The sequence below is a fragment of the Hipposideros armiger genome, unplaced genomic scaffold, assembly GCF_001890085.2.
Source record: "Hipposideros armiger isolate ML-2016 unplaced genomic scaffold, ASM189008v1 scaffold_304, whole genome shotgun sequence".
Taxonomy (NCBI): Eukaryota; Metazoa; Chordata; class Mammalia; order Chiroptera; family Hipposideridae; genus Hipposideros; species Hipposideros armiger.
This window is the reverse complement of record NW_017731654.1, coordinates 1,383,122-1,394,533: the sequence shown is the minus strand read 5'-3', so window position 1 is coordinate 1,394,533 and position 11,412 is coordinate 1,383,122. Positions and strand designations below refer to the sequence as shown.

The 11,412-nt window shown below is 37.9% G+C and overlaps 1 protein-coding gene across 5 annotated transcripts in view; it reads right to left on the bottom strand.

Moving 5' to 3' along the window:
• UBE2G1 (ubiquitin conjugating enzyme E2 G1) overlaps positions 1-11,412 on the bottom strand; it is a 125,381-nt gene that overhangs the window by 2,500 nt on the left and 111,469 nt on the right. For 4 of the 5 annotated variants that reach the window (XM_019659874.1, XM_019659871.1, XM_019659872.1 and 1 more), the window contains one exon: positions 10,720-10,842. In XM_019659874.1, coding sequence (XP_019515419.1) covers positions 10,756-10,842 — 87 coding nt within the window. In that variant the 3' untranslated portion in view covers positions 10,720-10,755. Of the gene's footprint in view, positions 1-8,231; positions 8,324-10,719; positions 10,843-11,412 lie in introns of all 5 variants that reach the window. The other variant, XR_002125946.1, reaches the window with a different exon arrangement.

Genomic DNA, 11,412 nt, shown 5'->3' with positions numbered 1-11,412 from the left:
CGACTCACGGCAGCCCAGCTCCAGGTCAAGCTGTTGTGCACCATCTTAGCTGTAGAGGGCACAGCGTCACTGGCCCTCATGTGGGATCTGAACCGGGGCCCAGCTGCTCAGAGCTGGCTTCCCAAGCCAACTCTTAACCAACGCACCACTCGGCTGGCCTGATTTAGCAATCTTACAATCACCCAGATTCAACCACACCAAAGCTCTGTTGTGGGTGGAAAGAAAGCTGTGGGCCTATCTGTGGCCCTACATGTGCCTATTTCCCTAACATAGACTACCTCCCACCTCCCTAAGCCAGCTCCTGAGCAGAACTGCTAACTTTCTCTCCAAAGGGGTTGTACCAACCAATCTAAATGGTCCCTAGCAAAGCACTGAACGTACCAAATATGATTGTATCCCCTTCACCAGAATCCAGCTCTACCATTTGCACCCAGATACACATATGTGCACACATTATTTTATTAGGAAATCTAAAGACATATACTGAAACTCAAGAGACATCGTTATGAACAGGTAACTTTCAGGTAATATTACTTGAATGTTTTTCCCAAAGACATCACACTCAAATTAATCTCTGGCCAATTAATCTCTCAGGGCTCAAAAAGCTTGGGCATTGTTAACATTCCTCTGTGATATGAACAAGAAATTTTAGGGCCACAAAATAATCATTTAAAAACTGTGTGAGGTTTTTAAAGAAAAATACTCCAGTGAGGACTGACCGATGAAAGTCATTAAATATGTAAAATCAGACAACCCAGCCTTTTAATGTGAGAACCCAGCTTTAAATAGCATTAGCTTCCTTTTAGCAGGAACAGAAAAATCTATCCCCCCCCCTTTTGAATAAAATTTATTCTAAACAGAGAAATGGCCTCAGTACAGAAAAAAGCAAGTCTGTCCTTCTTTTCTCTAGAAAGATAAATGTGAAAAAGAATTACCTGTGTAACAGTGTAAAGAAATGGCCTGACCTGAAACAGCCACTTACATTTTTATAAGCATATTCCTTTTCTAACTCAAAATATATCTAACTAAAAAAATCACACTTTTTATATCAATTGAAATTATATCAATTGTATGTCTTTATGAAATAATTTAAGTATCTGTTTTTTCACTTCAAACCTTCTCTTAAATGTTCCTGACTTACACATTTGGAGATGGTTCACCTCTAAAGAATGTAAGTATCTTGTTCCATTTATTTTTAAAATTAGAATCAAATCATTCATTTTCTATGTGGCTACACAACTTAATCTTTTTAAAAGACCTGAAAAATACAAAGCAGACAAGTGTGCTTCCAAATAAAAACCACTTTTGATGTTATAGACAATAATAAAAGTAATTCCTCACTGAGATGTAAGTGGTCCAATAATCTCAACCACTCTTAAGTAGAAGCAGTCCATGAGATAAATAGCTTAGTATCAAGGAAGTTTCTCCCATTACTTTCACACAGACGCTTCTAAAAATTCCAATTCATCCTACAGTCCCACTCAGTATACTTACTAGACAACTCTCCCCCCATCACCAATCCATTAGTTCCTCACCCCCCAAACTGACTATACTTAACTCTTTTTCTCATGTCATGGCATTGGTGACCATCCACACCCACTTCCTTTCTGAGGTCGGCAACGCCTCCCTCGCCTAGCTCTCTTATGACCAACCAGCCCGCGTGTCTGTTTCTGTTTCTTTCTTCTGTCCCCTCAATGTGGAAATTGTACATGGTGCTCTCCTTGGCTCTATTAAGTACTACTGTCTACACCAAATGAATCTTCATCTTTACTCTGGAGACTTCCAATCTCACCAGCAGCCTTATGTCTAATCTCTGTCCTAACCATTCAGTATTTAGTCCTGTGCTGACTTCTACTCCCACTACTGCTCTTAATGTGGTTTAACTTTTTTTTTTTTTAATGCCTGTTCTAACTGGCTAGATGAACAGCTCTTTATTGGGCAGGATAATATATCTATAGTACTCCCTACATATATTCCCTCCTTTCCCAGGAGAACAGTGCCTTTGCAAATGGCAAGCAATTAACAAATATTCATTGACAAGAACAGAAATGAGCTCAGGGCCATCTGTTCTTGGTGTTACTTCTCATTTCAAGATATAAATCTTTTTTTTTTCCCCCTAGCTGAGCCATCCTGCCACCTGTTGGCAGCTCAGCTAGGGCTGGGAATTGAACCAGGAACCCTCTTGCTCAGAGCTCACACTATTGAGTGAGCTCTTAACCCAAGATATAAATCTTAATCCTTAATAATAACCAACTGTTAAAAAGGAAGCAAATATATATTACTGAGCTAGCAAAAAATCAAAAGACAATGCTAAACACAAAGACACGTATATCACACTTGTGTGTATGGGGGGAAAGTCAGATTTCTGAAAGATTAAACTTGTCAGTAGTTACTTTTGGGAACAGAACTGGGAGGTTGTGATGGGAAAATGACTTATTTTAACTTCTATACATAAGATTATGTATTCCAAATTTTTTTTCTCACTAATTTGATGACGAGGCATTTGGCTACCTTAAAAGAGTCATAGTTACGCCGTTTAACCCACGCGCTCCATTGAATTTCTTCACTTTGACATTCAGAGCACTGGGCAGAAATCACATCGCGTCAACACCCGCCAAGGGCCTTCGCGATGCTTTGTTTTAATTACAGTCGGATTCCCCTGGTCCGCACCAGTTCTAAGTCGACTGCTAGGCGCCGGCCGAAAGGAGGCGCTGCGCGGAACCGCGGACTGGAGGCGGACCTGGTGGGGGGAACCGGCGTGCCGGACCCCCGCACTGCCCGACGCCCCCACCCCGCGCGCGGCCAGCATTTGCCGGGCTCCCCGGGTGCGGCCGCGATGCCCGCCGCAGCTGGGACGATCCACGGGAAGGGCCCGGCTCGCGTCTAGAGTCACCGCCGCCATCGGCGCCCGGGTGTCCGGGCTCCCGTGGGCCCACGGGCCCCCCACCCCTCCCAACCCGCGAAGGGGGGGGGGTTGTGAGCGGGGATGAGGGCCGCGGGGGCGGGCCCTGGCAAGGGTGCCCCCGGCGTGGAGGGGCGGGGGTGGCGGCGCCGCGTCCAGTGCGGCGCGCGCCCAGCCCAGATTCGCGCCCCAACCCCACCGACCCAGCCTTTAGATCCAATCCTTATCCCGAAGTTACAGATCCGACTTGCCGACTTCCCTTACCTACATTGTTCCAACATGCCAGAGGCTGTTCACCTTGGAGACCTGCTGCGGATATGGGTATGGCCCGGCGCGAGATTTACACCCTCTCTCCCGGATTTTAAAGGGCCAGCGAGAGCCTAATTTTTGTAATGCCTGTTTTGTTTCTGCAGTTTGGGATGAAGATGGGGAATTGAGCAGAGAAAGAGAGGGGCAACAATAAAGAGGTAGGCAAAGGAGTAGAAGAAACGCTAAAGGTAGCGGTCAGATTTAGAAAAAGGAACCTAAAGCCATGACATTTATGGGTAAGAGTAGAAGGTATTTCTAGAGGAGTGATCAATAGTGGCAAATGCTACAGAGATTAAGAATCAAAACTGAAATTAAACCTTTGATGTGGCAAATAGGCAGTCCGTGGTATCCTTATTTAGTTTTCTGTGGAGAGGTAAGATGATGAGCCAAATGTTGACAGTTGAAAAAAAAAAAAGGCAAAGCTCCTTTGTTTCCCAGTCCCCTCTTCTTCCTTAAAGTTAAACACTATTGCAAATTTTAAGAGTTTTATGTATTTCTTCAAGTCCCTGTGTTTTAAAAAAACTTTTATCTACCATATAGCTGTGAATATAGTGGGTTTTACTTTTTAATTTACATAAATGGTATTGTTCTTTTCATTTCTGTGTTCTTTTTATTTTTGCTAATTGCTTTTCCTACTCAGATTGTGGTTTTTGAGATTTAATCGTGTGATTATATATAACTCTAAGTCTATATTGCACATTTTAGCTGCTGGATTATATTTCACTGTATCACTTACAATTGATCAATTCTACTGATGGGCCTTTTTTAAATCACACACAATGCTGCAAGCATCTTCTTGTATGTATCTCACTATACACATGTGCTAGAGTTCTTGTAGCCTATACATCTAAGTCATACTTCAAACTGACTAGATATTACCAAATTGCTCTCCAGTGATGACAGGACAACTTCACTTATGTCATATTTCAAGTTCAGTGTTTCCCCAAATCCTCACCAACATTTGTGTTTCTCGGACATTTTGATTTTTGACAATCTGATGGATCTGATGTTATCTTCCTGTAGCTCTGTATTTCTGATTACAAATGCAGCTGAGTTACATGTGACAATCTGCTTTCTTTCCATTTCTATTTGTTATCTATTCATATCATTTTCTTTTGTGCTGATACTTTCCTTATTCATTTGCAGAAGCAGGTTGTAGATTCTAGATAGAAATCGTGAATATTGGCTATACAGCAATCTTTTCTCAGTTTGCCACTTGTTTTTGTTTATTTTGTTTTGTTATAATATTTAAGTTTTCAGTTCTGATATGTCCAAATTTATCAGGTTTTTTTTCCTTTTATGGATGTGTTATTTGTGCCTAACAAATCCACTGCTACCTTGTTAGTCTCCTTTATTTTGTTCTAATAGACTATGTTTTAAAACTTACTGGAGGTAGCTTATCTTCCTCCTTACCTCAGTCAACAAAATCCCTACAGATCACCATAATAGTGGGAGTGGAATGGATAAGTCCTTGTATCAGACTGGGTAGTTTTTACTTTTCTTCGTAATCTTATTGAAACATAGGAGATCAGAAAGGCTCAACATTTCAGGAGCCTTATTTTAAGGAGATGTGGGTGAGACGCGGAGGCTAATCCGTAAGTGATCTGGATATGAAACCCATCAAGGTTGTGGTACTCATGTGATAATTACTTATTCCAAATGTGGTCTCAAATAAGCAATGGGGGAGAATATGGCTGCTTTGGAGGAACTGAAGCCACATATATGGAGCCATATATACTTCTATTTGTGAGAAATTCTCTTAGATTTATGCACACCCATCTGCAACTAGGTAAGTAAGGCAGGAAGGTCTTTTATCTTATTGTGCTGGGTTACAATGCCTAGTAGTATTCTGGGTTAGGTTCCCCAGGAAACAGATTCTGAGACAGAGATTTGTACAAGGTTTACTGGGAAGTGCTTCCAAAAATAAGAGTGAGGGAAAACAGGATTAAGCAGAAGGAAAAGATGAGCTAACTGAAAGGGCAGCTGAAACAAAGGCCTCAGTCAATCCCACATTGGAATGGCCTTTCACAGAATCCCCAAATTGAAAACAGGGAGCCAGTGGTTCGAGCCTTTGTACAAACCCATCCCTTCCCCAAATCAACCAGTCACTGGATGTAGGTGTCCCCCAGAAAAGGGAACTAACTTGGGCAAGTCATTTCTTTAAGCTGAGGACAACTGCTAGAGTGCAACTCAGCTATGAGTTATCAGCCAGCAGCATTTGCAGCCGGCTGGGGTAAGACTGCTTCCCCCTGGGCAGGAGACCATAATCCACTACAACCCAACTCATCTTATCTTATCCTCTTCCCTCTGATGAGGCCAAATGCCATATTGTGAGCTGACGTATGTAGAGGCCCACGTGACAAAGAACCGAGGGAGGACATCAGCCAATAGCCAGTGAGGAACTGAATTCTGTCAACAACCACTTGAGTGAACTTGGAAGCAGATGCACCCACAGTTGGGCCATAAGATGACTACAGTGCCAGCCAACACCTTGACTGCAGTATAATGAGGGACCCAGAGCGTGAAGATTCAACAAGTCCTATGCGGATTCCTGACCTATGGAAACTATGAGATAATAAATGTTTTAAGCTACTAAATTTTAGGTAATTTGTAACACGGCAAAAAAACCTAATACAATCTCTCTAGCCTTGATGTACAACAAAAAGACAGAGTCCTCTTGTCTAGTGGTATCAACATGACCATGCTGCTGATCTGTGGAAAAGGAGAATTTGTTTCTTCCTTTTTCCTCTCTTCTTACCATCCCACACCTGAATTAGAAGATAGATAAGGTTATTATTAATAATCCTTATATAGGAAAAGGTATAAACACTAAGAAAAAGTGAAATAAAGAGACAAATACTACATAATTCCACTTCTATGTGGTATCTACAATAGTCAAACTCATAGAAACAGGAAGAAGAATGATGGTTGCCAGGGGCTGGGGAGAGGGGGAAATGGAAGAGTAGTATAGTAGCTCAATGGGTCTAGAGTTTCAGTCACGCAAAATGAAAAAGACCTAGACATCTGTTGTACCACAATGTGCATATAGTTAACTATACTGTAATATACACGTAAAACTTAAGTAAATTTGAGTTATGTGTTGTTACCACAATGCAATAAAAGTGAAATTAAGAAAGCCTGGGTCAAGTATATCAACAGTAGTAATCCCATTTTTAGAAAGCATTATAAATTATGGATTTTGATATAGATATTTTTAAAACCATTTTAAATTATATCTACTTTTCATTCAACCCAAATAGATTGTACATTTTTTCAAGTGCTTATTGTGGATTTTATTTCACATCTACATCCTATCACATGACTAAAGATACTGAGTATATTCAGAAAGTGCATGCTGACAACCCATGAAAAAAGCTAATCTTTAAGAAGAGTCTGAGTAATAGGCTAGCTGGCAAATATAGCATTAAGAAAAATTATGTAATGATAATGACATTTAAAGATTATGTGGACACCTCAATACTATAGCATAACATGCTCTGTGCATCAGGTAGATGAGTCAAGCATAGACCCACTCTTAGAAGACATTAGTTAAGTCATGGATTTTGATGTGACTTTTTGAAATCAAATTTTCAAATGATTTCACTTTTAGTGCAATCCAAACAGATGACTGGTACTTATTGAGGCTTTTATTTCCCAAGTGCATCAAATCACATGGAACAAAAGGAGTATGACAAGTTCATGAGACGAGTAAGACAAATTCATATACGACTGAAATTTAAGACTCTAAGTATTACAGTGCTTCAGAAGGGAAGAATTTGTTTGGAGATAAAAAGCAATTGCTTCTTAAACAAAGTAAAATTTGAGATGGAACCTCATCTCAACAAGTGGCCAAAACAAGTACAAGACGCATTCCAGACCCTTGGCATGGGAACTGGCACACCGATGGTACTCAAATATTTGCTGAATGAATGGTCAGATGTTTTTCAGAAAGAGGGCAACTAAATGAGCACAGGAGGAAACTACCAGCAACTTTTAAAGACCAGCTAATAGATAAGACTGGGTACTTAAATGCTAGTTTAAGAAGTCTGCATTGATATGTAAACTATAATTTAAAAAAATTTTTTTAAAGCCTGCATTAATTACTCATGAATCAATGTTTCCCAAAGAATGTTTGTTTCTGCTCATAGGTAGGCCAAAGGACCTTCCTGAGGAGATTCAAACTTATTAACATAATTCCTTTATTCAGTTCTTATCTGTGAAAAACACAAGGTCAAGGGCTATAATTTTTTACATAAAAGGCTGAGCTTAACAGTAACATAAGTTAAGAATAGTAACTAAAATTAATCATTCAAAACTGAGTGTATTAATTTCATTTAAAATTCTCTTCTATCAAGGACTTGAACTAACACACCTTTTACAGTAGTGCAAAGCCGTTATAATGCATGCTGAATGTCTTTGTAATACTTGTAACTTTAAAGAATGCTTCGTTATGAATGTGTGAACAGTGCTGACCCATGTTAGTCAAAATTTCCAGTTATTACTTCCATACTCTTTAATTGTAAGTTATTAATTTAGTTTCATGATAAACAGTATATTACATTGTTTTTCAATTAACCTATTCTATGCAATGAGGTATTTTGATTCAACATTATTTTTTGCCTCTATCTTCTTGATAAGAGAACTTTAAAGACATGTGAGTGTTATGATCAAGTATAAATTAACTCTAATCCCACTTGCAAAGGAGATAATATATAATCCCTTACAAAATTTGTGACACTTCATTAGTATTTATTTTATTTGCAATATATATCAAGGTCAATAATTAAATTCTTGGTTATTTCCTAAATTTATGAAGCACTGTTTATAAGGTAAAATCACACATAAAGCTTAGGCTTCAATATTTGTTATTTTGGTTCTCTTCAATTCTTTGTTATCGCCAAGCCCTTTTCTGACTGGAAAATGGCGTAAGGAAAACAAGCCTTGAGGGTGTCTGTTGTTCCTAAGATTACTGTCATAAAAAAAAAACCAATGCAACAAGCCGAGCTTTGTAAAGACTAACTTGGTAGTTGTATCCAGGACAAATATCCAGGATGAAGTGCAGGCAGGCATGAAAGATGTTCAATACTGGCAGACTAAGGCAAAGAACTTGACCTAAGGTGGTGGAAAGCAAGAGACAAAAGAAGGGAAAAGACATGGACCACTGACTAGATGCGAGGGAAGTATCAGATGTAATGATATTGAAATAAGGACAATTATTAGTAAAAATAAACAGGACTGATATAAAAAATATGGTGAAAAACAAATAATTTGAAGACTGCAAGGTTATTATTGTTAAATCTAGTGGTAACAGAAAGGTTAAATTTCAGCAAAGGTTACAAAAGATATGAATCTTTTCAGAAACTAGATATCAAATATGCAAACAGAGTGAGTGGTGCATAGGCTTAAGCTTTACTTCTGATTTGCACCTTCACATTTGATACATTTAACTATAAAAATAATAAAAATTAAGATAGTGATACTGGTTCAGGAGTAGACAGCCAACCAATGAAACATAGAAATGTCATAAACAGATCAACACATACATGGAAAAGTAATTTTATAACATAACCGACACTGCCTATCAGTGGTGAAAGGATGGACTTGTCAATAAATGATGTAGTTAACAATTGTACATTGGCAGCATGGTGGGAGGTAAAGTTGAAATTCCTACCTCACACCATGTAACAATCAATTTCAGGTGGATGCAACACACATATGAAGGCAAAACTACAAAACTTTCAGAAGACAGTATACTATATAGTAGCATTTTGATGGCAGGGAAGACACTAAGACACAAAAAGTAATACAGGAAAGAAAGGACTAATACATTAAACTGCATTAAAATTAAGAACCTCTGTTCATCCAAAGATACCATAAACAAAGTGGAATGACAAGGACACAAATCAATAACCTAACAGAAAAATAGTCCAAAGACCAGAACAGGCATTTCACAGAGGAAAAGTCAAGGTCAAACACATGAAACAATGTGCAATTGCATTGGTAATTAGGGCAACGAACATTATGTCATAATGATGCGTCATTTTATACCTTCCAGATTAAACATTTTGCAGAAATCTGATAATATCAAATGCTGGAAAGGATATGGAGCAAATGACATTCTTAATCTTGCCATCAGGAATATATTGGGTTGTTGGAAAAGTCATGACGTATTTTTTCTGTTTCTCGTTGCAAAAATGTGTCATGACTTTTCCGACAACCCAATAAATAGGCGCAACATTTTGGAAAACAATTTGGCATTATCTAGTCAAAGTGATGTGCATACACCCTTAACTCAGCAATTCCACCCCGAGGCACACACCCCTAGGGAAACTCTTACAGTACATGTGCAGCAAAAAACAAGAACAGCCACATTCTCTATAATAGTAAAAACAAAGCAAAACAAACAAGTTAAGAAAAACCCACCCCAAATTGGAAAATAACTGCAATGAGAATCAAGGGTAGAGAGGTAATTTATCTAATGAAATACTACAAAACAGTGAAAACAGATTACAGCTATACATACATAACACAGACCAATTTCAAGAGTATAATATTGAATAATAAAAGGCACCAAAAATGCATACATTATAATTCCACATATATACAGTTCGAAATCATGCAATACATTGTTACAAATACAAACTTGATAAAATGAAGAAAAGCAATGGTAAACAGAATTGGGAATATGAGGAAAGGAGGGAGTAGAAGAGGGGAATATCAGAGATGTAAAAGGTTAATGTAAAGCTCTTTTTCCTAAAATAGGTAGCAGGTATAGGGATATATCATGAATTGTGATCCTTTAGATGCTATCTGTCACAAATAGTTTTTTTTTTAAATATTTAATTAAAAAAGAAACCAAATAACTTAAATGTCACAGGTTTGGTTAATTCACCTACACCATGTCTTTTTCTAAAGAGAAGGTGCCTTCGATGTTTGACTCCTTGCTAGACTTAAGATAAATTTGTGGACAGGTGGTATACAATACAAGGGAAATTCTTGCTACTGGTCCTATCAATGAACAAGGAGATAAAAACCTTTTAAAACAAAAAAGATAGATGTTTACTGCTCTTGCCACTACATTATAAAATATAATCTTTCTTTTAAAAAAATTAGGAAATAAAATTTTAAGTCATCCTTTACCATACATAATACAGTATGAGAAGATATAAGAAATTTCAGCGTTCAGCAGTGGTCGACCAAAGGTAAAATGAAAGAAATTGTAGAAATAATTACTTTATTAGAAATTTTACCATCAGAGAAAAGAAATGGACTGCTATACTAACCAGTTTAACATAGAATAACTAATTGAAAACAACAGGGTCTATCTACTAAAGGAAAAAGCAAGTTAAGTTACACTGTTTCTGTTGAGAAACAGCAGATTACTGGCTACCACTAAAACATGAAGTCAATAAAACAAGCAATTCAAATACCTAAATCACAATTTCCAAAAATGTATATGACATTTATAAAAAGGCAAAACAGTAGCATGACTTTAAAAGTGAACTTACCCTGAAATAAGTGAAGTTACAGCTGTTAAACAAATGTCACTCAAAAGCAGTCTCTTGGCTTTTTCTTACACAGCGGGCAACTTTCCTTTTGAATTCTCCATTTCTGTCTTCCCTCCATTCTTTCTGTAAGTACAAAAGTGATATCAAGTGATTTTATGGAAAATCCTCTTATAATCTCAAATACTAGTTTTAATTTTGAATGTAATGCCTTGGCAATATGTAGATTTTTAAAATGTTAAAAGCTGGTAAGGGAGAAAAGTAGTCAAAAAAATTTTTTGCAAGGTACTTGGCTGGGACACAGAAATCCCCTAATGCAAATTACCTCTATAGGCAAAATTCTCTTAAAAAAGGGAAAAGACCATAAAGAACATAAACAGTTTTGTATTACACTGAAAAGAAAGCTACAACTTCCAAATAAGATATTCAGCCTATCTGAAGGATTACCAACTTTCCCTGTTGGAAGCAACCAGAAAATCAAGTAGACATAAAAGTGCTTCCTATACAAAGTACACAGATGGAATGCACCATATTGAGATGATATTGAGCACTATTTCCAGTGGGGGGAGGAGGACGCAGTATCACTATCATTGGCGAGTACATGAAAATTGAACATAAAGCAGCACCTGCACTTTCACCTGAGAACAGAACTGATTTTACCTAGCATGTAAATAGCAGGAAATTCTCACAAAAAGA